Source organism: Perognathus longimembris, chromosome 7 (assembly GCF_023159225.1).
Source record: "Perognathus longimembris pacificus isolate PPM17 chromosome 7, ASM2315922v1, whole genome shotgun sequence".
In the NCBI taxonomy this organism is placed as follows: domain Eukaryota; kingdom Metazoa; phylum Chordata; class Mammalia; order Rodentia; family Heteromyidae; genus Perognathus; species Perognathus longimembris.
Window position 1 is genome coordinate 73,320,980 of NC_063167.1, and position 27,499 is coordinate 73,348,478.

The 27,499-nt window shown below is 44.3% G+C and overlaps 3 protein-coding genes across 6 annotated transcripts; 1 reads left to right on the forward strand and 2 right to left on the reverse strand.

Moving 5' to 3' along the window:
• Positions 1 to 279: 279 nt before the first annotated feature.
• Positions 280 to 16,502, forward strand: LOC125355513 (gonadotropin-releasing hormone II receptor-like). 3 transcript variants are annotated; one of them, XM_048351920.1, is made up of 4 exons: positions 280 to 1,051; positions 4,979 to 5,189; positions 5,874 to 6,288; positions 16,490 to 16,502. In XM_048351920.1, the coding sequence occupies exons 1-3, from the start codon at positions 551 to 553 to the stop codon at positions 6,269 to 6,271; spliced, it is 1,110 nt and encodes a 369-aa protein (XP_048207877.1). In that variant the 5' UTR covers positions 280 to 550; the 3' UTR covers positions 6,272 to 6,288; positions 16,490 to 16,502. The 3 variants fall into 3 exon arrangements, with proteins under 3 accessions (XP_048207877.1, XP_048207876.1, XP_048207878.1); XM_048351919.1 differs by lacking the exon at positions 16,490 to 16,502 and having other exon boundaries at positions 5,874 to 6,355; XM_048351921.1 differs by lacking the exon at positions 16,490 to 16,502 and having other exon boundaries at positions 5,905 to 6,033.
• Positions 6,507 to 8,452, reverse strand: Rbm8a (RNA binding motif protein 8A). 2 transcript variants are annotated; one of them, XM_048351927.1, is made up of 6 exons: positions 8,304 to 8,452; positions 7,994 to 8,053; positions 7,803 to 7,877; positions 7,493 to 7,629; positions 6,819 to 6,955; positions 6,507 to 6,712 (listed from the first exon to the last, which is right to left on the reverse strand). In XM_048351927.1, the coding sequence occupies exons 1-6, from the start codon at positions 8,368 to 8,370 to the stop codon at positions 6,667 to 6,669; spliced, it is 522 nt and encodes a 173-aa protein (XP_048207884.1). In that variant the 5' UTR covers positions 8,371 to 8,452; the 3' UTR covers positions 6,507 to 6,666. The 2 variants fall into 2 exon arrangements, with proteins under 2 accessions (XP_048207884.1, XP_048207883.1); XM_048351926.1 differs by having other exon boundaries at positions 7,803 to 7,880.
• Lix1l (limb and CNS expressed 1 like) lies at positions 11,564 to 27,499 on the reverse strand. The gene is made up of 6 exons (XM_048351922.1): positions 27,138 to 27,499; positions 18,944 to 19,107; positions 16,565 to 16,705; positions 14,222 to 14,317; positions 13,667 to 13,744; positions 11,564 to 12,399 (listed from the first exon to the last, which is right to left on the reverse strand). Exons 1-6 carry the CDS (start codon positions 27,415 to 27,417, stop codon positions 12,157 to 12,159), a joined length of 1,002 nt encoding a protein of 333 aa, XP_048207879.1. The 5' UTR covers positions 27,418 to 27,499; the 3' UTR covers positions 11,564 to 12,156.

The window sequence follows — 27,499 nt, forward strand, 5'->3', positions numbered from 1 at the left end:
TTATAAGCACAACTCTCAAGAAACCCTTTAACTGTGTAGGGGCGGGGTTTGGGGAGGGGCGGGACCTGGGAGGGACGGGGCAGGATGGCGAATCGCGGTCGTGGGCGGGACCAGAGGGGCGGGGCCTATGGGGTGACGGGGGCCTGGGGGCGTGGCCTTCGGGTGTGGTGGGGAGGTGGGTGGGTATTTATGGGCGGGGCCACAAGAGCCGCAGTGATCTTCTAGCCCAGCCGGCTAGCGGAGAATCCACCCCCCAACACACACACGCACACGCACACGCTCAGTCACCGACGCGATCCAAGGCTCTAGCTCCCAAAGACATCTTAGGCAATAGAAGTCCGAAGTCCCGGCTAAATCTGTTAAGGGAGAAGCGGGTATGACTAGCACCCGATTTCTGTTGGGTGACCTCCTCTACAATAGATGGAGAGACCAGAGACGGTAGTGGACGCACCACCTTCTGATCCCGAAAAGGAGAGTGAAGAATTAGCGGCCCGGGTTAAGAGCTCCGTATCCACACTTCCTCCTCTCCTCTCTTCCCTTCCAGACCACCATGGCTGCAGGCAATGGCACCGAGGCAGGGGGGCAGGAGGTCTGGGCGGGATCAGGAGTGGAGGTGGAGGGTTCAGAGTTACCCACCTTCTCAGCCGGAGCCAAGGTCCGGGTGGGAGCGACCATTGTGCTGTTTGTTTCTTCGGCAGGAGGAAACCTGGCCGTGCTGTGGTCAGTGACCCGGCCGCGACCCAGCCAGACCCGTCCTTCCCCGGTTCGGCGACTCTTCGCCCATTTAGCGGCTGCCGACTTACTAGTCACTTTCGTGGTCATGCCCCTAGATGCCACCTGGAACATTACTGTCCAGTGGTTGGCAGGAGACATCGCATGTCGGACACTTATGTTCCTAAAACTAATGGCCATGTATGCCGCAGCTTTCCTGCCCGTAGTTATCGGGCTTGACCGCCAGGCGGCAGTACTCCACCCGCTGGGACCCCGCTCAGGTGGAAGGAAGCTTCTGGGGGCAGCTTGGGGACTTAGCGTCCTGCTGGCCGTGCCCCAGGTGAGTAACGTGGGATTCAGGGTGGGCTTGGATTCCTAAGGTGCATATTTACACGCCATGAGCTTTTAGTCTTCTTAAGATCATTTGCATGTTATGAGGGGGTTGCTTGTTTTTGTTTTGTTTTGTTTTTGCCCCTCCTGGGGCTTGGACTCTGGGCCTGAGCACTGTCCCTGGCTTCCTTTTGTTCAAGGCTAGCACTCTACCACTTGAGCCACAGCGCCACTTCCGGCTTTTTCTGTTTATGTGGTGCTGAGGAATGGAACCCAGGGCTTCATGCATGCAAGGCAAGCTCTCTACCCCTAAGCCATATTCCCAGCAGGGTTGCTATCTTTTAAAGCAGTTATATTATCTGTGCCTCTTCTTTAGATTTACTGTGCTTGGTTTCCAACTCTTCATAACATCCCTTACTACTCTTTTTCTGATAATGGTTCAGAAAAACCTCTGGAGAAGGAACTGGGGGTGTAATTCAGTGGTAGAGCTCTTACTTAGCAGTCACAAGGCCATGGGTTCAATCCCAGCTACTGAAAAAAGAAGAAAACCTTTGGGGCGGGGTAGAAACACAGGGGTGAGGAGTGGGAGGGTGATTAGAAGTGAAGTCACTGGCTTCGAGTAATGCCTGTGGTATGTTCATTCATGGATTCAAAATATAATATGTGTCATCTCTAGGCTCTAGTGGCTCACACCTGTTGTCCTAGCTACACATAGCTACTCAGGAGGCTGAGATTTGAGGGTCCCAGTGTGAGAACCCTAGTTTAAAGCTAACCAGGTAAAAAAGTCTGTGAGCAAAAAGCAGGTCATGGAGGTATGGCTCATATGGTAGAGCACCAGCCTTTTTGTTTTGTTTTGTTTTTTGCCAGTCCTGGGGCTTGAACTCAGGGCCTGAGCACTGTCCCTGGCTGCTTCTTGCTCAAGGCTAGCACTCTACCACTTGAGCCACAGCACCACCCCTGGCATATATATATATGTATATATACACATATACATACATATACATATATGTATGTATACTGTGGTGCTGAGGAATCGAACCCAGGGCTTCATGTATACAAGGCAAGCACTTTACCACTAGGCCATATTCCCAGCCCCCCTTTTTTTTTTTTTTTGGATCGAGCATGAACTCTGGGCCTGGGTGTTGTCCCTCTGCTATTCAGCTCAAGGCTGGCACTCTACTACTTGAGCCACAGCGCCACTTACAGTTTTCTGGTGATTAATTGGAAATAAGAGTCTCCAGGACTTTACTGCCCAGACTGGCTTTGAATTGAAATCCTCAGATCTCAGCCTCCTGAATAGCTAAGATTACAGGTGTGAGCCACCAGTGCCTGGCTAGAGCACCAGCTTTGAGTGAAAAAAATTAAGCAAGAGCAAGAGTCTCTGAGTCCAAGCCCCATTATCACAAAGTGTTATGCAGAAGGTTCAAGAACAACAGTCTCTGATGCACTCTTCAAGTCAGGGAAAGCTTTCCAGAGACGAAATTAAAAAAAACGACTTGGCAAGCGCTTTGCCACTAAACTACATCCCAGCCCTGTGTTTCTAATTTTTAATACTTATCCACTAAATCCAGCATAGAAAGGAAAGACCAGTAAGACTACACTATTGTTAAAAAAAAACAACCTTGAAAGACAGAAAATTAAAATTTTAAACAAGTTAAAGCAGGAGAAATGCTGGAATGGAAGGTAAAGGATCACAAAGAGGTTGCTGCTAAAACTGAGCACTCCTTATGGGTGAATGATCAGGAAGGGTTGGAAAGAAGGCAGATCACAAATACTAAGCTTGGCACACTCTAAGGTAAAAAAAAAAAAAAGGCTGGGAATATGGCCTAGTGGTAAAGTGCTTGCCTCGTATACATGAAGCCCTGGGTTCGATTCCTCAGCACCACAGTACATGTAGTGTAGTCTTACTGGTTTTTCCTTTCTATGCTGGATTTACTGAAGGATAAGTATTAAAAATTAGGAACACAGGGCTGGGATGTAGTTCAGTGGCAAAGCGCTTGCCAAGTGAGTGCAGTGTCCTGGGTATGATCCCCAATATGAAAAAAGACAAAAATAAAATACAGTTCAAGAAAACCACCAACCAAAAATTAGGAACACAAGGCCATCTGAACTTGGCTTCTGCTTAACCACATCTCAGTTACTGAAAAGGAGCTCGAAGTCTAGAAAAGCTAAATATGGAGCACTTCCTTCCAAATGAAAACCACTCCAACATCTCTTGAGACTGCAAAATTAAGATTATGTTTGCAAAGAGGCCAAAAAGGGCATGTAATTTCAGTCTTTGGAATATTACAGTCAGATTTAAGATTGAGCCTCAAAATGTAAAATATTAAAAAATTAGCTGCCAAAAAAGTACTAAGGACAAAAATGACTTCCTAGGGGCTGGGGAATATGACCTAGTTGTAGAGTGCTTGCCTTGTATACATGAAGCCCTGGGTTTGATTTCTCAGTACCACATATATAGAAAAAGCCGGAAGTGGCGCTGTGGCTCAAGTGGTAGAGTGCTAGCCTTAAGCAAAAAGAAGCCAGGGACAGTGCTCAGGCCCTGAGTTCAAGCCCCAGGACTGGCAAAAACAAAAACAAAACATGACTTCCTAGTGTCGAATGGCCTCTACCATCCCACACTTAAAAGGTTGTCACAGTTACGACTGGAATTAAGTTTAGTCTGTTTATATGAAACAAACCTTAGCTAGAGACTGGGAATTAAGACTGTTTGTTCCATTGTTTGACTGTTTTACTTGGCTCTAGTACAAGCTTATGACTTTCACTGAGTCACTGGAAACCCATGAGCATAAGATGATGAAATAGGAAATGAATGTTTTTCTTACAGCTGGCAGTAACTGCAATCTAATAACTGCAATATGTTTCAATGGCATACTGGTCTCGACATATATGTGCAAAAGCTGCTTTATTTTTGGTTGCAGATTGTGTCTTTCTGGAGAGCCTCTGCATTGGCAATATGTTGTAGCTGTTGCTTAATGTTATGAACCTGAAGTAATTAATTGTCAATACAAAATTTATAGTGTGATTTTTTTTAAAGCATGGCAAAGAAGTACTAGTTAGGAATTACTTTTAGCCAGGCATTGGTGGCTTACACCTCTAATCCTATCAGTAGGCTGAGATCTAAAGTTTGTGGCTTGAAGCTAGCCTGTGCAAGAAAGCCCATGAGACTTATTTTGGTCATGGGGTTTGAGCTCATGGCCTGGGTGCTGTCCCTGAGCTTTTAAATTTTTTGGGGGGCGGGAGGGGACGCTTAAGGCTAGCACTATACCACTTTGAGCAACAGGTCCACTTCCAGTTTTGAGGTGGTTAATTGGAGATGAGTCTTATAGGCTTTCCTGCCCAGCCTAGCTTCAAACTGCAACCCTTAGGTCTCAGCTTCCTGAGTAGCTAGGATTACAGCCACTAGTGCTAGGCTTCTGCGAGACTCATCTCCAATTAACTACCAAAAAAGCCAGAAATGCAGCTATGGCTCAAGTAGTAGAGCACTAACCTTGAACAAAATAGCTCAGTGATAGCATCCAGGCCCTGCATTCAAGCCCCAGGACTGGCAGAAAGAAAGGAAGAAAGAAGTACATTACTAACCTTTGTAGATTTATTTCAGATGATTCACAGTTAAAAAGGCTTCTACTGTATGTGGTAAGTTACATAGAAATGAGAGGTAGATGCAATGCTATGACCAAACTCTCAGAAGTGGTACTGTGGCTTGAAGTGGTAGACAGCTAGTCTTAAGCAAAAAGCAGCTCAGGGACTGCACCCAGGCCCTGAGTTCAAGCCTTAGGTCTGGCAAAAATAAACAGTATTTGAGAAGACATGATTTAACAAACTTCATTGCACTGCTCTGCGTGGTGTTAAGGGGGAACTGGGAGGAGATACTCTGATGGGTGGATAGGGTAAATGCTGTGGGAAGCAGTACTAATAGTCCTCAACTCCACTCCAGCTGTTCCTGTTCCACACTGCCCAGCGAGCCGGTCCAGTCCCCTTCACTCAGTGTGTCACCAAAGGGAGCTTCAAGGCTCAATGGCAAGAGATCACCTATAACCTCTTCACCTTCTGCTGCCTCTTTCTGCTGCCACTGACTGTCATGGCCATCTGCTATAGCCGTATTGTCCTCAGTGTGTCCAGTACCCAGACCACAAGGGGGAGCCATGGTGAGAATTCCCATACCTTAACCCTTACCAGGAAAGCATCACTTATGTGCTAGGACAGCTAATGGCACTAAGCCAGTGACTAAGTGATCATTATTTTCTAGTACCTAAGATATTAAGTTCCCTTAATTCTAAACTGCCTCTAGTCAGGTGCCCAGTGGCTTAGCCTGTAATCCTAGCTACTCAGAAGGTTGAGTTCAGAGGATGGCAGTTTGCAGCCAGCCCAGGCAGGAAAGTCTGTGGGATGCATCTGTAACCAGCAAAAAGGCTATTAGTAGAGGTGTGGTTCAAATGGTAAAGTATCAACCTTGAGCAAAAAAAGCTAAGGGACAACACCTAGGCCAAGTTCAAGCCCCAACACAGAAGAAAAAAAAGTAAACCACCTCTAATGAAACTAAGCTGTGAAAGGACTACGAGTATTCTTCTTTACTCTTGAATACCATCAAGTCTTAAAGTAGACTTACTGGCTTCAACTGATAAAGCATTCTCATTCCAAAACTTTTTCCCCCAACATGTCAAATGCCTGGTGTGGGAGGGGAGTCATGCAGTCCTAGGCAGGGAAAAGGTTAAGGCTTTCTTAAGGAAGAGCAGGAGGTTCCATCTCACCATCTTTGTCTCTTCATCAATTCACGATTCTCAGTTCAGAAGCTGAGCAGTTTTAAATTTGAGTGTTTTCTGAATTCCCAGCACCCGATGGTGAATTTGCCCTCCGCCGCAGCTTTGACACTCGCCCTCGTGTTCGTCTTCGGGCCCTGCGACTGGCCCTACTAGTCTTATTGACCTTCACCCTCTGCTGGACACCTTATTACCTACTGGGTCTGTGGTACTGGTTCTCCCCCACCATGCTAAGTGAAGTCCCTCCCAGCCTCAGCCACATCTTTTTCCTCTTTGGCCTCCTAAATGCTCCTTTGGATCCTCTCCTCTATGGGGCTTTCACCCTTGGCTGCCAAAGAGGACACCACCAACTTAGAATAGACTCCAAGGAAGGAGGGTCCAGAAGAATGCCAGATCAAGCCATCAGACAGCTAGAAATGCAAGCAAATGTGCCATCAAGAAAAGAAGAAGCAAAAGAGACATTTTTGTAATAGTCCATCAGCTTTCAGTAAGAGTATACAGAACAGAATTACTCTCCACTACTGCAAGAATGTCTCACTGCGACATATGCATTCCTTGCTTCCAAGAAAAATACTGAGCAAATCCAACCCCACTAGAAACACACAATTCCACCCCTCACAGATATATCTTCCCAAATACCCATAATGCCCTACTGTGAATAGTGCTTTAAAGCAGCTATTTTAGAACAGGAAAAAAATTCAAATGTAGAAAACAAAAATGCAACATTTATTCATAACCCAAAAGAAACACTAAGCAACAAGAGTAAGAGATTAAATATAAACACAGCCAAGTTCCACCCCAGCCCTGAATCCTCAAGGCTGCATGTTCAAATGGAATCTTCAAGATCACTTGAACAGAGAACTTGTCAGCGTCGTCTCCTGTCTGGACTCCTGCTACGTCTCCGGCCACCTCTGAAGACAAATATGAGAAAGGGGAGTTGTCAGGGAGATATAATACAATGACTGGGTTTTCCTCATGGCTCCCTTTACTATAATAGTGTTTTCTCTTTTCCTTTACCTCCTTTTGCCCTTGGGTGGACCCCGAACAAAACACCAGTCCACGCTGATTGGCTGTCCCATCAAATCTTGGCCATTGAGTCCCTCCATGGCAGCCTGGGCCTCTTTGTATGTTTCATACTCAACTAGAGTATACCCCTGGAACAAATGAAAACACAGGTATCAAAACCTTCACCTTTTCTCATGCTTCAAGTCCCTGCTTTCCTCAAATCCAAACTCACTTAACAGCAAAATTTATAAACTTTACCCAATGAACTTACACCATATATCCCTACAGTACAACTTTCTGCTTTATTTCTGTTCTGTACCTAACAATACCAATCTCCAGTGGGTTTTTATTTTGTTTTGTTTTTGTGCCAGTACTTGGGCTAAGTGCTCTCTTCGCTGTTTTGCTCAATGCTGGTGCTCTACTACTGAAGTCACACATCCACTTCAGGCTTTCTGGTGGCTCTATGGATTTAAGATTCTCATAGACTTATGCACAGACTGCCTTCCAATTGTGATCCTTAGATCTCAGCGTCCCGGCAGCTAGAATTACAGGTGTTGAGCCACCAGCGACTGGCTACAATGTTATTTTCTTCAACTTTATTCTTGGCCAACCACAGCAAAAATTGGAGAGCCACCAATGCCATTTAAAGGTTAAAGGGGAAAAAAAGTAAGTACAACTTAATATACCTTTAGGTATCCTGTCCGCCTGTCCAAGTTGAGGTGAATATTTTTTATTTCCCCATATTCGGCGAATTTGTCGTGGATGTCTTCTTCAGTGGCTTCTTCATGGACTCCAGTGACAAAGAGTATCCAGCCTTCAACAGCTGTTGGGAAAGGATAGAGTGGTTTTAAGAATAACATGAGATAAACTTCGAGCAGGATCACCTGTGTAAAATGACAACAGACTCCAGAGCGTGGTTAACCCGACTCATCCACACTCGGCTCAGTTTTATAAGTAGTGCATACTCCTCATCAGCACGGGCTGAATGAAACTCACAGCGCTGCGGTCCGGGTTCGTCTCCATCCTGTTCCACGCTGTCGTAATCCTCCCGCATGCGCGCCCGGGACCCCTCTTCTGAAAGAAACACGCACCAGATCACCGAAAACTCTTCCCTTTCCCCCAGTGTTCCCCAGGAGTCGGGGCTCCCTTCCTATTGGACCGCGGCCCCCCACGTCGCCCACACTCACCCGAGCCAAAGCCGCGGCCCTTCCGTTTCTTCGCTTTTTCTTTTAGTTTGTGGATGCTCTCTGGAGCCCCCAAAACGAAGAACAGGTACGAAAGTCATTGAAATGACTGCCTCTACCCCAAGACACTCCTTGAAGCGTGTACGTCCCAGCTACCAGGCTCAGTCCGGGTCCGCCCCATCCTTCCACGGGGGCGGAGCCCTAACGAGACCCAGTTCCCCGCGCCCTAGGCCTCCGCTCCCGCAGAAGGTCTCCAGTCACAATCTCCTTTCGCACTTTCCCCGCTTCCCGCAGCCGCCTCCACCGTCCTCACCGTCCCCATCCTCATCCATGGCGAAATCCTCGCCCCCGGCCTCGTGAAGATCCAGTACGTCCGCCATCTTATCTGCCTAGCAGCTCTCGTCGGCGCCACTGAAGAACTAAGAACCTCGGGAAACTGTCGCAGAGGGGAAAGGTCGTCAGGCAAGCTGACCAATCAAAAACGAGTCCTAAGCTCCGCCCTCGGCGCGCGGGAGGTGGGATTTCGCGACGCGGAATTAGTTTAGAAAGGAAGAGGAAGTTTTCTGTAGCCATCTTGAGGAGGTCTCAGGCTGAACGCAGAGCTGTAGCCATCTTGAGGGGGTCTCTAGCTAACCGCGGCGCCTCTGGGCGGACCAGTTAGGGTGGAAGGCGGAGTCTAAAATCCCTCTAAAGCGAAGCACGAGCTGATTTCCTTATTAAGAAGGTGGCTTTCTGTCCCTCCCTCCACTCCAACTACAACATGGAAATTGAATTTATTTTTAAATTTCAAATCTTCCAGGTCTGTACCGTATCTGAGAAGCAAGTAGCCCTATCCACGGTATTAGTATGAATAAAAAACAGCTCATTCAAAGCCGGGTGCCAGTGGCCCATGCCTGTAATGCTAGCTAGCTACTCAGGAGGCTGAGATCTGAGGATCCAGCTTCGATGCCAGGCTGGGCAGGAAAGCTCCTGAAAGCCTTATCTCCAATGAACCAGCATAAAGACACAAGTAGAGTTGTGGCTCAAGTAGTAGAGCACCAGTCTCTAGCGAAAAGGTGCCACAATTCAAAAGGGAAGGAAGGAGAGGAAGGGATGGGAGAAAGGGAGAGCCTGAGTTCAAGCCCCAATACTGGCACCAAAAATACATTAATTAGTTAATTAAAAATCATGCGATCTGGCCCTACCAAAACAAATGCAGGTAGACCTAAAAATTCCCTAGAGCATTTTTCACAGCAATATAAACATAAGTACTAGCTAACATCACACACCCACTAGCCATTAGAGGAAGAGGCCATTTCTGTAGATGATAAGTGATTTGGTGAAGATGGAGCTAATGTTTATGGCTTAGGTAATTAAAGGGATTCCACAACGGAGTCAAAGAAAAGCAAGTATGGAGAAGTGAGTTTTATTTTGAATATGTGAATTCACAGTGCTCTGTCATATTCAGGTCATGATGTCCAGTATAAAAATAGATGAAAGGGTCAAACCAAGTTGTGGTGGAAAGAATAGGTTCTCAATCTGTGTACAGAGGAGTAGGTGAGAGTATAACAGGGATAAATGGAGACTGATGAGAAAGGGCCAAGGACAGAATCCAGGCTCCTGAACTGTCTAGAGAAGTAGAGGCAGACTGCCTTTCCATGCAGTGCAATCTCATTTCCTTCACTCTCAAAGTAATAATAAAATAAGGTTTTTTTTGTTTTTTTTTTTTGAGCTGGGCACTGATGGCTCACACTTGTAATCCTCACTACTCAAGAGTCTGAGATCTGAGAATGGTATTTTGGTGTCAGCTCAGGCAGATAAATCCAAGAGACTCTTATCTCCAGTACCTGCTGTGAGCAGAAACTGCTAAGAGCTCAAATTCGAGCACCAGTACTGGCACCAAAAAAGACTTTTTTAGTATATGAATAAATGAATGGGGCCATTTTAGAGTTTCTCTGATTATAAATAAAGAGTCCTACTAACTCATTGGGCCAAAAATCTATTTTAATGTATAAAATTATGTATATATATATAATAGATACAAAGTACTAAGAAGATAACTAAAATCTTTAACACCAAAAGTTTTTTAAGGGCTAGGAATATGGCCTACTGGTAAAATGCTTGCCTCATATATATGAAGCCCTAGGTTCAATTCCTCAGCACCACATATATAGAAAAAGCCAGAAGTGACACTGTGGCTCAAGTGGTAGAGTGCTAGCTTTGAGCAAACAAAAGCCAGGAACAGTGCTCAGGCCCTGAGTTCAAGCCCCAGGACTGGCAAAAAAACAAAACAAAAGTTTTTTAAGTTCTTGGGTAACTAAGAAAAATAATAAATTCAAGAGATGCAAAAGGCAGTTTTCCCTACAACTCCTACCACTTAATCCTTCTTCCCAAAGAAAGGAACACAGGAGAAAATGGAAGACTTATGTATGGTTTTGGATTATAAATAATCAATAAAATAGATAAGTGTACTATTATTTATATGTTACATAAAATACAAAGAAGGGGCTTAAAGAATCAAGTGCTTAGACAATTGTGTCTGGATTATTCCCTCTGATTCTATGGGTACGAGTCTCAAAGATGATTTCAAAATCAAGAAAGCTCTCTGTCATCTTGCTCCTATCTAATCCAAAAGAGCAAGTTATAGTCTGTTTCCCAATCTATGTCTGAAAGCAAACTGTGTGTTTAAATGGGAAATCGGCATTAAGCTTCACAGACTAAGGAAAGAGCACAGTGAAACACTGCCGAATAAAGGAAACCTCAGAAACAAGAGGCGAATGTGTCTTCATCTCAAAACAAAACAAAAAATTCCCAGAAAGGAAAATGCTCTGGCTGTATTCCAGACTGTTTCTTATTTTACTCAAGAGAGGTAGGGAAGGAAAACTATTAACTAAAAACACAGAGAGCTGATTATTGGTTTTCTTTCTTCTCTTTCAGTTTCCCATGGTTCCAATTAGAAAGTACCATAATACTATATTTTCATCTAATCTTCCTAATCTATTCAGGCTGCAATGCTTTGCAGAAAAAGAAAAAAAGAAAAATAAATGAGAATCTAAGGCATGTACATATAAAGTATAAACAGCAGCAACTTAGTGGACGTGAGAGGGACTCACTTCCTGACTCAGCAAATAGAACAGTCATTGCTTTTACAGAGCAAAAGGATGCAGTGGGAAGGAATGTGTTTTATCTTCTACTAATCTTTGTAGGTTAGAAGATTTTACTACAGTATTTAACTAAGATGAATGAAGAGAAGAAAGGGAAAACTAATCAGTCTCAACCCTGACCCTCTTTCCTACTGTATAACCAGAAATCTGGACTGCTCTAGCAGTAGAGATTAGACCCAGAAACAATTTAGGTGGTTATGCCCATGAATTGTGTTTATAATTCCTCTCTTGTTCCTGGGAAGTTTCTCAGTTGTGACTTAAAGATTAGAAACCAGCCAAGGGCTGTTGGGCTCATGCCTGTCAACCCAGCTATTCAGGAGGCTGAGATCTGAGGATCCATGTCCAAAGCCAGCCTGGGCAAAAAGTCCAAGAGACTTTTATCTCTAATTAACCAGCAAAATACTAGAAGTTAAGCTGTGGCTGAAGTGATGGAGCATGAGCCTTAAATAAAAAAGCTAAGGGACAGTGCCCAGACCCTGAAATATAAGCCTCTGTACAACCCCTTCCCTCCCCATCACCAAAAACAAACAAACAAACAAACCCACAAAGAGGTGTTTGGAGCCAAAGAAGTAGTAAGGTAGTGATGGGGAGAGGAAGGATACTTAGCAGGACCAGCTCCAGATAAACCAAAGTCAAAGGCTTCTTACTCATACCCTGTTTGAGTCCAGGAGAAAGCAAGAATGAGGGTGAGAGTGGGCATACGATCCTATTTAGTCTCCCTGTTGATTTAAAAGGAGACACAAGCAATCAATGACAGTGAACAACTGACGACTGCACAGAGTTGACCTGGAAGTATAAGCACCACCAAAGAGCCAAAGTGAAACGGAGAGGTTCAAATGAAAAGATACCCAAAACTGGAAGTTAGAAAGAGATCACTTAGCAAATAGGAATCCAGATGTAGAATTTATACATATATTTTTTAAAGTACAAAATTGAGAAAGTATATACAGAAATTATCCTAAGTCTTAGAAAGCAACATAGAAAAAAGGAGCTAGAGAGGACAGGCAGTGTGAGGAGAGAGGCCTAGCAGTTGGAGGGATGCATATTGCTCAACTGTCCAGCAGCCAGCATGAGAATATCTTTCTTCTCCTTGTGGAAGCGCAGTTCCTTGCCCGCCAGCCGGGCCTCATCCAGCTCCCGTTCAGTGGAGGCCAGCTCTCTAGACAGTGCCCCTGGCACAGTCTGCTCCCGGCTCACCCAGTCCAAGGCCATTTGGTGGCGAATATCATCATCCAGTGCCCGGTGAGAATAATGAGCCAACACCTCCTAGTCAGGAGAAAATAGAAAGATCTCGGCAAGGTAAAAGTACATCCCAGACCATAGTCACCCACTAGAGTTGGGCCTGCAGAAGCCTAACTTTCTAACTAAGGACTGAGGTCAGCACCTTGGTCCAATAAGATTCTTCTTTTGCCTTCTCAAACAGGGTCATACTCTGTGGCCCAGGCTGGCCTCGAGCCATCATGCTAGGCTCTCCAGTGTTCCTCCATCCAGGGTGGTACTGTGGGGCTTCCAACTTGCTAGGCAGACACCCTACTACTTGAGTCATGCCTCAAGTCCTTTTCACTGTAGCTCTGTGAGTGTGTGTGTGTGTGTACTGGGATTTGAACTCAGGGCACTGTCACTTAACTTTTTCACTCAAGGATAGTGCCCCACCATTTGAGCAACAGCTCTACTTCCAGCTTTTCTGTTGGTTAATTAGAGATTATTTTGCCTAGGATGGCTTCAAACCAGGATCCTTAGATCTTAGACTCCTGAGTAGCTAGAATTACAGGTATGACCCACCAGTGCCTGGCTTTACTCAGTTATTTTTGAGAAAAGATCTTGCTTCTTGCTCAAGCCAGCCTCGACAAATGAGTCTTTGTATTTACACTTCCAGTAGCTGGAATTACAGGTGCCCGTCTGTTCTTTGAGATGAACAGGTAACTGGCATAACAGTTGTGTACTACTGCTCACAGCTATTGGCTGAGATGGGAGTATCATGAATGTTTTTTCCAGGGCTGGCCTTGAACCACGAGTCTCCTAATTTACCTCCCAAGTAGCCAGATTTACAGACATGGGCCACTGGTGCCTGGCCTCCAAAGTGTGTGTGTGTGTGTGTGTGTGTGTGTGTGTGTGTGTGTGTGTGTGTGTGTATGTGTGTGTGTGTACTGGAACTTGTACTGGGCCTTGAGTTGGTGCTCTGCCACTTAAGCCACATCCCCAGGTCTGACTTTTCTGCTGGTTAACTGGAGAAAAAGGTGTCACAGATTAGCCTGACCAGTCTGGCTTCAATCTGCTATCCCTCAGGTCTCAGCCTTCTGAATAGCTAGGATTCTAGGGGTGAGCCATTGGTGCCTGACTTCAAGAGAATTCTTAAGGGAAACTCCTGGCAGATAAAATAATCACTGTGAAAATTTAAATAGGAAGTATTATAGAAATGAAGTGGACATTTAAATAAGGCTTTCAATAGTCACAACCTAGTAAGCATGGGACCACTTATTTCTAGCAAGCAGCTACCATCTTTCCTGTTCCCCTCACCCATAAAATCTCTTACCTGCCGAGAGCACTGTCTTTCCCTCATGGCCTTAAGGCTGCCATTCCAGTGCAATAGTTGGAAAACTGTCATTAGTTCCTGGAGGAAAAAATATAAAATACCAGCACAGTAATTGGAGGTTGCATCCGAATTACATGGGGAACTTTTTTTTTTTTGGTCAGTCGTGGGCCTTGCACTCTGGGCCTGGGCACTGTCCCTGAGCTCTTCAGCTCAAGGCTTGTGCTCTATCACTTTGAGCCCCAGGTCCAGTTTTCTGGTGGTTAATTGTAGATAAGAGTCTCAGGGACTTTCCTGCCTGGGTTGGTTTTGAACCACAATCCTCAGATCTCAGCTTCCTAAGTAGCTAGGATTACAGGCATAAGCCACTGGGGCCTGCCAACATGGGGAACATGCATTCTAATATACCCTTGGGGGAACAAAAGTAGTTGTATTTGGAAAAGTAGTATAATCACCTTTTCCTTCTTGTTCAGTATCAATAAGCTAGAGGTTTGTAAGAGGATATATACATGCAATGCTTGCCATCTTATTAGAGCCAGAGAGAAAGTGTAAAAGCACCTGAAACTCCAACATTGACTTGCCCTTGTTAGATTCCAACATGAATCGGAAGGCACCAATCCCTGTGTTGGGGTTGTCAGCTTCCTCCCTGTTGCCCTGGTAATAGAGGAAAGGAAAAGACAAATAGATGTCCAATCAGAATTGTCATCCTAGATAGCACTATCCAATAGAAATAAAATGTGAGCCACATTTAATTTAAAATTTTCTAGTTGCCACCTTAAAGTAAAAATGAACAGGTAAATTTAATAGTAAATTTCATTTTAGTATATTTTATTTTACATAACCCAGTATATTTAAATATTATTCTAGTAGTATTCTAAAGTATTATTATAGTAGTAAGTATAAACATTATTTTGTTTGTGTGTGCCAGTCCTGGGGCTTGAACTCAGGGCCTGAGCACTGACCCTGAGCTTCTTTTGCTCAAGGCTAACACTATACCACTTGAGCCACAGCACCTCTTCTGGCCTTTTCTGTTTATGTGGTACTGAGGAATTGAACCCAGGGCTTCATGCATGCTAGGAAAGCACTCTACCATTAAGCCACATTCCCAGCCCAATGAATTATAGCATGCTATTTTTTTTTTCAGTCACGGGGCTTGAACTTAGGTCTTAGGAACTGTCCCTGAGCTCTTTTACTCAAGGATAGCGCTCTGTCTCCAGTTCCAGTATAAATATTATTAATGAAATATTTTATGCTGGGCACCAAGGGCTCACATCTGTCATCCTAGCTACTCTGGAGGCTGATATTTGAGGATTAAAGTTCAAAGTCAGCCCAGCTATTAAAGTCCGTGAGTCTCTTATTTCCAATTAACCAGCAAAAAGCTGGAAGTTAAGCTGAGGTTCAAGTGGTAGAGTGCCAGCCTTGAGCAGAAGAAGCTAAAGGACAGTGCCCAGGCCCTGAGTTCAAGCCCCAGTTCTGGCACATGTGTGCACATACGTGCACACACACACTAACAACAACAACAAAAAGTATATGAGGCGAGCACTTTACCAATAGGCCATATTCCCAGTCCCCAAAAGGATACTAGTTTTGAGGTCTATTAGAGCACGTCAGGGCATTATGCTAGCCACATTTTTATATTGCTAGTGGCTATTCTATTAGTTCTCACAGGCCTATAAGGTATCACACATTTAATCTTGGCTCACAGAGAAAGTACAAACCTGATTTTCCCTGTTTCACAAAGAGGGAAAACTGAACAAAAGGTACTCCAATTTAGCCAAAATAACAGTGAATATGTGAGTTAAGAATACAGGATTCTAACAGTACAAGAAATGTATCCAATGCCTAACGTATAAAGCTGTAACCGCTCCGTATATCAGTTTGACAAAAAAAAACAACAACAACAACAAGAATACAGGATTCTATTCCACTAACCAAAAGGACAACTAAACAACATCGTTGAAAGGGAGACAGTGAAAGTAAGTATGGGAGGTTCTGAGTAGCAGTTTGGCTTCCTGAAGTCAGCCTGGAGGCCAGTCCATGAGTCTCTTTTTTTTTTTTCTTTTTTGCCAGTCCTGGGCCTTGAACTCGGGGCCTGAGCACTGTCCCTGGCTTCTTTTTGCTCAAGGCTAGCACTCTGCCACTTGAGCCACTGCAACACTTCTGGCCATTTTCTATATATGTGGTGCTGAGGAACTGAACCCAGGGCTTCATGTATACAAGGCAAGCACTCTTGCCACTAGGCCATATTCCCAGCCCCACAAGACTGTTATCTCAAATTAAACACCAAAAAGCTGGAAGTGGAGCTGTGGCTCAGTGGTAGAATGGAGCTATGAGTAAAAAAGTTCATGGACAGCACCCAGGTCCTGAGTTCAAACCCCTGGACCAATACACACACACACACACACACACACACACACACACACACACACACACACAGAGTGTTGATTAGGGCAAAGAAGAATAGGGTCTAAGTAACAGAGGGAAGCAACTTTATGAATTAAAAGGTGCAACATCTAATACACAAGGCAGATAAAAGAATAGTATATGTAATTACATCTTAACACAAAGAGAAAAAAAAAACAGAAAATTGGGCTGACTTTATCACCCTACCAATTAATATGTTGGGAGGAAGGATCAAGGAAATAGTAGCTTCCCCCCTCCACCACCTCCCTTTTTTTTTTTTTTTTTTGGTGCCAGTCCTGGGGTTGACCTAGGGCCTAGGCACTGTCTCTGATCTGTTTTTGCTCAAGGCTAGCGCTTTACCACTTCAGCCACATAAACATCCAGACAGAACTAAAGACTGACATATAACATACCACAAAATAGATAGAATAAACAGGAATAACAGAAATGTAGACAGACAAAAGAATTAGAACTCTGTTCTGATTCCAAGTTACTTACATTGAAGGATGCGAGGGCCTCGGAGACACTCTTCTCAATGAACTCATCAGTGATTCTTCGGGAAGGGTGCTCATTAAACACAGAGTTCATCAATGCAATTTTTGCAGCACTTCTTCGGGCTTCAGCTTTGGTGGGGCAAAACTAGGCAGGAGTGAGAGAGAGAGAAAGAGAGAATATGTGCATATGCCCATCTAGAGAGAGGAAGGAACTGTGGGGAGGGGACACCTGAGGTAGAAGACACAGAAAACTGCATGAATTGGTGGGTTCAACACATTTTCCGAAGTTTTTATTGTAAAGTGGCTGGCATGCTTGTAAGCATAGCTTCATTATTTTTTGTGTTACTGTCTACAGGTCAGGTTTGTTCTCATTACAACAAAGAACTGAAGGAAAGGACACAAGAGGAGAGGTTAAGAAGCTGAGAGCTTAGCAAGAAGGAAAGTCCTTGAGTGTTTACCCCTTGATAACTAGCAGGTCAGTATAAATCCCCAACTGGAGCCATGGTGGGTTGCCCTATCTGTACAAGGCCTTAACAGTCTAGAGGAGATGTTTAAAGAATGCCCAAAAACAAAGAACAGGAGTAAAAGATTTATTGCAAGAGTGGTACTGGTTGGAAGCTAAAGTAACAGACTTCTCTGAGGCCCTGGAGCTTTTTTTCTTTTTTTTCCTCCTCCTCCTCCCCCTCCTCCCTTTCCTCCCCCCTCCTCCTTCTCCTCCTCTCCTTCTCCCCCTCCTCCTCCTCCTCCCCTTCTCCCCCTCCTCCCCTTCCTCCCCCTCCTCTTTGCTCAAGGCTAACACTCTACCACTTGAGCCACAGTGCCACTTCCAGCTTTTTCTATATATGTGGTAATGAGGAATTGAACCCAGGGCTTCATTCATATGAGGCAAGCACTCTACCACTAGGCCATATCCCCAGCCCCTTCCTTCCATCTTTTTAAAAATCCTTTTCCCCTCCTTGAATCTGAAGCATAGTCCAGTCTTCATGGATTGGCAGGTGTGATGTTTATGTCTTCCTTTGAGCATCTTCACTGGATTCCCTGCTTCAGAGCTCAGGCAGGCTGATTGTGGTCCACGGGCCTCAGCCCCCTCCACTTAGAAGCCAACTCTGACCCTCTTCTCTTTCCTTGTGCTGCCTACACCATTTTAAATATCCCTTATTTGTTTGTTTGTGACAGGGTCACACATAGTCTGTAACCAGACTTAAATTCAAGATCCTCCTTCCTCAGCTTCCTGTATATTTCTACTCTAGAAATGTAATTTTTTTCTGCTGGTCCTGGGGCTTGAACTTAGGGCCTGGATAGTGTCCTTGATTGTCTTTTCTTTTCTTTTTTTTTCCCCCCCACAAGGCTACTGATGGCTCTACCACTTGAGCCACACCTCCACTTCCAGCTTTTTGGTAGTTAAAAGAGTCTCACTGCCCGGGCTGGCTTTAAACCATGATCCTCAGATCTCAGCTTCCTAAGTAGCTAGGATTACAGGCGTGCACCCCAAGCACCAGGCTTGGAAATGTAATTTTGATTCACCATCCTGAAGTCATTAAAGAACTGGACATGGCTTATAACACATACTAAATTGAATGCAGAATGAGGAAGGCTGCTGACATCAGCATATTATCATTAGACATGAAAAATGCTTTGGTTTAACCTGTCAACAGAACTGATCACTCAAAAGCCAGATTCTAGCCAGCTTTTTAGAAATCAATCATGGTTTGGTTCTCTTGTTCTGTGGACAGGCAAAGTATTTTGGATTCCTCTAGGCAGTCAAGATTAGAACAAAGCTGTGTCTAGGCTGCTTCCTCTAGGGAATTCTGAGATTCTTGGCCTTGACATTTAGCTGTGAGTGGCATTTTCCCAATGATACTGTGTACCTAAGGAGCTGTTCATGAATAGAATCTAACTTTCAAGAACAAATGTGCAGTCTTTTTAAAATTTCTTCCCAGTAGAAGCAAGAAAAAAGGCTGGGTGCTTGTGACTCATGCCTGTAATCCTAGCTATTCAGGAGGCTGAGATCTGAAGTTTGTTTTGTTTTCTGGTACTGGGCCTTGAAACTTAGAGCCTCCTTAGAGAAAATGCTAAGGGAGAGTTTGAGCCACAGCTCTGCTTTCAGGTTTTTGCTGGCTAATCATAGATAAGAGTCTCTTGTATTTGTTTCCTAGACTGGCTTCACACCATGAAGTAACTAAGATGACAGGCATGCGCCACTACACCATCAAGGGTTTGAATTTTTGAAGGTTGAAAGAAAAGCATGCAACTGAGATTATTTTGTAATTTACTGAGCTTCCAATGCCTCCCCAAATAATTTACTCAGAATTGATTTAAATAAATGACTTAATGGCCAAAGTCATATGTTCTTTATCTTTACTCTTGCTGCCTCCACTCTCACCTGGAAACTCCCAAAGCAGCTTCCTCCAGGCAGGGTGACATAGCAGACATAGGGAGGGCTGTTGGAGGGAACCATCTCATACACCACTAGAGCCCCGTTCTTCAAGTCAGCCCCGCGGGATTGCTTCATCTGCCAGAATTCCTGGAGAGCCTCCACCACATTCACTATGGAAAAAAACAACAACAACAAAAAAACCAGTCACCATCGGTACTGAGAACACCTCCAAGTGGTGCTGAATTTCAACCTGGAACCCGCAGTCCTTACCTACATTTAGAGCTCTTTTGTTTCCTATCACCATTTGAAAACATTTGTTTTAATAAGGCTAGACAATGATTCAGTCCGTTTACATTGGAAGGTCAGAGTATACTTACCCCACTCCTCTAACCCTCTAATTCACATTTTGATTAGTCCAGACACTAAACACCAGTACTTTATGAACTGCTTAGAGCTATGACAATCTGCTTCCTGTAGGTGGGACTGTGCAGTGGATATAAAATTGGAAGGAAAAAAAAAGATGGTGGGCACTGGTGGTTCAAACCTATAATTCTAGCTACTCAGGAGGCTGTCAATCAGGTTCCTACGGCAAGTCATCTGATCTGTACGTTTTAATTAAGCAAACATTTGAGCTCCAGTAAGTACCTCTATTCTAGTTACTAGGAATAGAAAGAATAACAGTTCTTTCTAGCAAGAGGCTCAAAATCAGATGGCCCATAAGTTGTCTGGCTTCCTCTATAGCTGAAACAGGGACCTCAGATACCAGCCAGAGTTTGAGAAGCAGCATAAACTCTTTTCTAACACCCTATATTTAACTGACTTTAAATGATGGTCTTGAGAAATGACAGCATGAAAAAGAAACACTCTTTCCTACCCTTTCTTTTGCCAATTGCTCCTGAAAGGTCACTACTGCCCGAATACTTGGCCATCTTTGTTCTTTCCATTGAGATCTTTTCAGCCCCAGTTACTTCTTTGAGACAATTTTGCACAATGCACTTGGTGACAGCTGTCCTGACATGCAAATAATACAACAGTGGAATAAGGCGGAGGGGAGGAGAACACCATAACAGAGAAGATCCTACCCAAAAGCTTATGTCCATTTTGTTTCTAGTGAAATCTCTCTTGTATATAATAGGAACTTTTTGTTTTGGTTTGGTTTTCTGAAAGAGTCTCACTATGTAGCCCAGGCTGACCTAGAACTCAAAATCCTCTTGCCTCAGCCTTCCAAATGTTGGGATTACAGGTGTATGCTACCATGCTCAGCTAGGATGATTTAATGATTATTCAATACCAAAGGAAATAGGCATCTTAGAATGATTTTAGAGTTGGGGGACACTTTAGAAATCATGTAGTCCAGTTTATACTAAGGAAGAGCAAATGACTTTCTCCAGGTCACAAAGCCGCAACGGAGCTGGAGCATGAGTCTTGACATCTGAGGCCAAGGCTACAGTCCAATTCAAATTTGAGCTTCATGGGGGCTCATAAGGTCCCTAAAACTGTTAAACTGTTATATGCATGTGCACACATACATGTTTGTGCATGTGCTAGCCATAGTTTCAGCTAGACTTTCAGTGACGAATCAAGGACATTTTGGTTTATATAAGAAATAAGTGCATTTGATGTTGCTTAATGGAAGACACTGACAGAGGGGGCCTTAGATAAGGAAGATCAAGATAGTGATGAATGTAGAAGTGCATATACCACCAGGCTGAGAACACAAAAGAGAATACTTTGGGCCAAGTGCTGGTAGTCCTAGCCACCCAGGAGGCTGAGATCTGAGGATTGAGATTTGAAACCAGTGCACGCAGGAAGTCTATGAGACTCCCATCTTCAATTAACCAGCAAAAAAAAAAAAAAAATCAGAAGTGGAAGTATGACTCAAATAATGGAACTCCAGCCTTGAAAAAAAAAAGCAGTTAAGCAGAAAGTTTAAGCCCCAGTACTGGACCAGAATGAGAAAGAAAGAGAGAGAGAGAGAATGGAGAATGTCCAGGTACAGTAACTCATGCATGTAATCCTAACTACATGGAAGCAGAGAACAGGAGGATCAGAGTTCAAGGCTATCCTCAAACTATAAGCCAATCAACAAAAAGATGAGTGTGGTGGTGTACACCTGACATCCAGCTATACAGGTATAAACAGGAGGATCACAGTCCACACTATCCAGGCATAGATGTGAGACCCTGTCTCAAAAATAACCAAACACAAAAAGCTGGGTGTTGGTGGCTCACACCTGCAATACTAGCTACTCAGAAAGCCAAGATCAGAGGAATACATTTTGAAGCCAGTCCAAACAAACAAATCTCAGAGACTCTTATCTCCAGTTAGCCAAGGAAAAGCTTAAAGTGGAAGTGTGGCTCAAGTGGCAAAGCTCCATGAGCAGATAAAGCTGAGTATGAGGCCCCGAATTCAAGCCTCAGTGACAGCACAAAAGAAAAAAAGAAAGAAAGAAAAGAAAAGAAAAAGAGAAAAAATAGAAAAAAATAACCAAAGCAAAAAGGATAGGGCATAAATACATCACAGAGATTAAAGTAGAACATTAAAAAACTGGAATTAGGTAAAAGATACTTAAAAATTCCAAACCAACAAAAAAAAATCCATGAAGGAACTGAATCTTTACTCTAAATCTCCACCTAAAAGACAATGGGCCTGGTGGTTTTCTAGGAATGTTATACTAATTCACCAAGGAAGAGTTTTACAGTGTAGAAACAGAGGGTGAAATTATTTAATTTATGAGGCTGGATTAAACTTGATACCAAAAAAACCCACAAACAACTTGATACCAAGTGTAAGAATATAATTATGTAATAATCTGTTGCAAACAGATGAAAATTCCCAAATACTAGACATGGCGGGGGGAGAAAAGAATATAAGGTTGGAGTATGGACACACCCTGGTAATCCTAAAACTTAGGAAGTTGAGGTGAAAGGATCAAGGCCAGATGCTACAGAGTGAGTTCCAGGCTAGCCTGATACAGTGAGAGGGAAATGTATCACTGACAGAGAAAGGCGATGACTTCTTGGTCATACCAGCTTAGGGACTTCCAGATGTCAAGCATGAGAGGGAATTTAACTGCCATGTGGAAAAAGGGGGTAATGTTAACAATGACAATTATATGTACTGCTTTCAAAGTATTTCCAAATGTATAATAATAGCAGCAGCCACCCCTTGCTATTTTGAGTACTATATGCTACATGCTTTATGTTATTTTTCTCACTTAATCTGTACCAAACTATCATACAGGTCTTGTAATATCCATTTTATGCAAAGTAAATAAGTTAAGGAACAGGACAGAAGTAGCAGAACTCAGTGTGTGTGTGTGTGTGTGTGTGTGTGTGTGTGTGTGTGTGTTTGTGTGTGTGATAGGGTTTAAACTTTGGGCCTGGGTGCTGTCCCTAAGCTCTTCAGCTTAAGGCTAGTGCTCTACCACTTGAGCCACAGCACCACTTCTGGTTTTCAACTAAAGATAAGAGTTCACAGACTTTCCTGCTGTGGCTGGCTTTGAACTGTGATCCTCAGATCTCAGCCTTCTAAGTTGCTAGAATTACAGGCACGAGCCACCAGCACTCAGCTAAAACTAGGATTTAAATTTTTTTTTCTCTCAAGGCTGGCATTTGTTACTTGAACCACAGATCCATTTACAGCTTTTTTCTGGTTAGCTGGAGATAAATCTCATAGACATTCCTACCCAGGCTAGTTTTGAACTGTAATCTTCAGATCTCAGCCTCCCAAGTAGCTAGGATTACAGGTTTGAGTCAGCAGCACCCAGCCTTAAAACTAGGACTTAGAAACAATATTCATTTGGCTCCAAAGCCAGTTATCTTTCTATTATGATATTCTGTTGTATTTAAACATTAATCCTTACAATTGTTCTATAAATCTGACTGTGAGCTCTATGAAGATAGGGGCCAAGGGACTGTCACAGTGGCTCAACTGATGGAGCATGAGGCCCTGAGTTCAAACTCCATACTGCCAGACACACAAAAAAGTTGAACAAATAAACAGATGAAGCACAGAAAGATTAAGCAGTTTCTTCAAGAATCACATAGCCACTACTTGGCAGGGCAAAGTGCCAAGTCCTCTGATTCCAAATTCTAAATGCTGGAAATGGATTAGGATCAACAGCAAACCATGTCTCTTGGATGGGTAAAAGTAGAAAAGATGGGTAAAGATGAGGGACAAGACAGCCAGGTTCATACCTGTCATTCAATTAATTGCTCAGGAGGCTGAGATCTGAAGATCACAGTTCAAAGCCAGCTTGAACAGGAAAATCCATAAGACGCATCTCCAATTAAGCATTGAAAAAACTGGAAGTGGAGTTGTAGTTCAAATGGTAGAGCACTAGCCTTGAGCAAAAAAGCTCAAGCCCTGAGTTCAAACTCCAGGACTAACACCAAAATAAATAAGTAAATAGAAAGGTTTGAGCACAAATGCTTGGATCCACCCCTGGCTAAGGTAAATCTAGACTATACTAGAAATGGTAAATTTGGAGTTGTCAGGAGGTACATAAAGAGTGTGAATTAAAGATGATGGGTAAGACACTGCTGGAAGGGGGAATGATCTGGACAGAGACCAAAGTAAATTATATTTGGGGAAATAGAGCCATTCCCCAAACATCATGCCATCAGTCACAAGAGTATATGGGTACATGCCAATGGCAGCTTTGCCTATTAATAAAAGTAGAATAAGTAGTTCCATGTGGTGAAGGACTTCTGAGCCAAATCAGCAGAGATTTTGCTTGCCTGAAACTGATCTATCTGCCAAACTCCCCCCAAATACTGGCTGGACACCCAGACTGGAAATAAGAAACTCAAGAATAATGAGGGCTGGGAGGGGAGGGATAGAAAGAACCATCACAAGGCCTGAAGCCGGACTGCTTGCTCTTTGTCAACAGGATTCCCTTTGTTCTCTCATCTTTTCCATGGAAATTTAAAAGTATTTCTTTAGAAGCTAAACTAGAGGCTTTCAGGGCAATGAAACACAGACAAGAAGAAGAGTACATTTCCATATAATTTTAATAAATGCCTTTAAGCTTCCAAGAGGAAGGGTGGCTACTTCTGATTGCTGCTATGTCCAGAGATAGTTTCCCTTAATGTTGACTTTAAAAAGACTCGAAGCAGCAGGATAATGGTTAAAGGCAGTTTCATCACATAACCTTGCTAAACCTAAGAATTGAGCCTGGTACTGGTGGCTCATGCCTGTCATCCTAGCTCCTCAGGAGACTGAGATCTAAGGATCATGCTTCAAAGACAGCCAAAGGAATAAAGTCTGCAAGACACTCTTACCTTCAATTAACCAGTAAAAAATTGTAAGTAGAAGTGTGGTTCAAGTGGTAGCATGTCAAGCCTTGAGTTCAAGCCTCAGTCCTGGTATATACGTCATGTGCGTGTATACACATGCACACGCAAATCTAAGAATTGAACCGAGAAGTTGTAATACAAGTTATAACCTGCCATTGCAAGTTATAACTAATGTTGTAATAAAAATGTGACAAAAGGGCCTGGGAATATGGCCTAGTGGTAGAGTGCTTACCTCGTATACATTGCCTTGATTCCTCAGCACCACATATAGAGAAGAAGCCAGAAGTGGTGCTGTGGCTCAAGTGGTAGAGTGCTAGCCTTGAGCAAACAAAAGCCAGGGACAGTGCTCAGGCCCTGAATTCAGGTCCCAGGACTGGCAAAAAAAAAGTGACAAAAATGAAAAAAATAATTGAGTTGATAAAAATAACTTCATGAGGTTTTAAATCATATTGTTTTTATCCTCAGCATCCTATAGATTACCTGCCACAAGGTAGGAATTCAAATTGTATAAGAAAAATGAAATTAATGAGAATTACATCATTAGACACCTACAGCAATGTCCCCCAAAAGTCTGATTGCAGCAGAATCTTTGGACTTAGAGATACAAATATTTAAGAATAGGAGAAAGTAAGCCAGGCACAGAGGCTTAAGCCTGTAATCCTAGCTATTTGGGAAGTAGAGATCAGGGACCAAATGTTACAGGCCAATTTGGGGCAAAAAGTTAGCAAGATTCTATCTCACTCAATGGCTGGGTACAGTGGCACACACCTGGCATCCTGGCTCCATGGGGAAGCTAGGATCCTAATTCAGGCTGGCCTGGGCAAAGAGCAAGATATTGCCTCAAAGGTAACCAAGACACAAAGAGGTTGGAGGGGACCTGCCCTGCAACTGGGGCCCTGAACTGCCAAAAAGGAAAGACAATGGGAGAAAATAGAACCTATTCTTCTTTAAGAAAACATGAGCCAACACATTTGATATAACAATAATAATTTGAAATGCTTATTATGCCTTAATTGCAAAAATCTCATAACCCTTGAAACTAAAGCTCTGTGAGATTAAGACCCTTCTCCAAAGACTGAGTTGGCAAGAGACAGAGATCACCAAAGCTTGTACATTCTCTTTTTATTACATTTCCTGAAAGAAAGAAGAGGAAGGGACGGAGGGAGGGAGGGGAGAGCAGGAAGAGAAGAAAGACAGGAAAGAAAGAAGAAAGGAAAGAAAGAAGAAAGGAAAGAAGGGACAGCCGGGCAGGGGAAGGAGGCTCATGCCTGTATGCCTAGCTTCTAGGAGGTTGAGATTTAAGGATCCCAGTTTGAAGCTAGCCGAGGCAGACAAATCCAAGATTTATCCAATTTACCCACAAAAAGCTGGATGTGGAGCTGTAGCTCAAGAGGCAGAGCCCCAGCCTTGAGTAGAAAAGCTAAGGAACAATGCCCTAAATTCAAGCTCCAGAGTTAACATGAAAGGAAGGACGAGAAGGAGGGAGGGAGGGAGGGAAGGAGGGAGGCAGGCAGGCAGGCAAGCAATTGTTCACAGAGACAGCTCTGCAACTTTTCTAGACTAAAAGACTTTCTAGTTTACTAAACTAGGAAGTTAAAAAATAGTCACTTTCAAATAAAGCAGGACCTGACCAAACAGACATGATGTGTTTCAAACTCCACACTTAACATTCTGAATCTCACATTCTTCACTACATATTTCTTGTTTACTTGAACTACAAATTTGGGTCTAGAACTGACAGGAAATTTTAAACAGAAAATAACAAAGAAAATCCTCAAGCCCCCTTTCCAGCAATTAGGCATCCTTAAGCAGAAGAGTCTAACTGAAATAGGGTTTCTACCTGGCTCCCTGCCACAGAATTTAACACTGAGAGAGCCAAGGCCTGGGATTTACTCTCAGTTCCTGGGCAAGGGCCAGGAAAACAGAGCCAGCTAGACAGAGGCTGGAATTGTAAGGCTCCAAACTTTTAAAAAGACACCAATGTGAAGTACTAAGTCACAGGAAGCTGGCATGGGCTCAGTGGTATGGGTCTAGATTTGAAGGCATAATTACTGAGTGATTTGTGAAGGGACTGCTTAATTCCCCAGCAAGTTTGACGTTGCATTGGACATTTTGGTAAGTAAATGAATTTTAAAAGTCAGACATGATGACTTATGCCTGTAATCCATGCATTTAGGACACAGTTGGGATGAAACCAGCCTGGGCTACATAACCAAGACCCTGGCTCAATCCCTCTCCCACCTGGGGAGGGGGGCCGGGAGGTGGTGGATAAAGCCAGGCACTGGTGGCTCATGCTTGTAATCCTAGCTCCTCGGGAACCTGAGATCTGAGGATACTGGTTCGAAGCCAGATGGGACAGACAAATTCATAAGACTCTTATCTCCAATTAACCAGCAAGAAAAGAAAAAAAAAAAGCAAAGCCGGAAGTAGAGCTGTGGCTCAAGTGGTAATGCCAGCCTTGCACGAAAAAAGCTAAGAGACAGCACCCAGGCCCTGAGTTTAAGTCCCAGTACTGGCATGAAAGAGGGTGGGGGGAGTTTAAGTTAAGGAGATGGGGTAAGGAAGAAGTCCAGGAATTACTGGAGAAGGACGAGAAATGTCTTGGATCTAAGGCCAGGATCCACACAATGGGAGGAATTCCAATTCTGATGAGAATGGAGGGTCTCCCCGGAGAAGACAGGAACTTAATACAGGCGTGGAAGGGGGAGACTTAGATGTGCAGACGAGCGGGTGTGCAGCCCAGAAGGCGACTCCCCAAAAGGGAACAAATGCCTGTCGAGGGCGCCTGGCCAGGAAAAAAAAAACAACACCCAAGGATCCAGCGGACTGTGGGAGGAGGGCGACGGGAGGGAGGAGGGGAAGGGAGCTTCTCCACAGGCCAGGCCGGACCCCAGACTCACCTCGGCCATAGCCCTGCGTGTGCTTGGCGAAGCTCCGTACCACGGCCTCCACGGCCTCGCGCAGCACCGCGGGGCTGCCGGCCGCGCCGGGGGGCAGGGGCAGCCCGGGGCCCCCCGACAGGAGCGGCGGCGGGGGCGGGGCGGGGGGCGGCGGGGCGGGCGGGGGGCCAGCCGGGGGTGTGGCCGCCGCCCCGGTCACCCCGGGCCGCAGCGCCCGGAGCGTGCCCCTTCCTCCGGTGCCCACTCCGGGCTGCAGCCGTTGCGCTCGCAAGGTCTCCATGGCGGTCTCGGGCGCGGTCCGGAGGGCCCTGAGCTGCCGGCCCCGCCAGCCAAGTAACGGTCCTCGCCACCCCGTCAGGAGC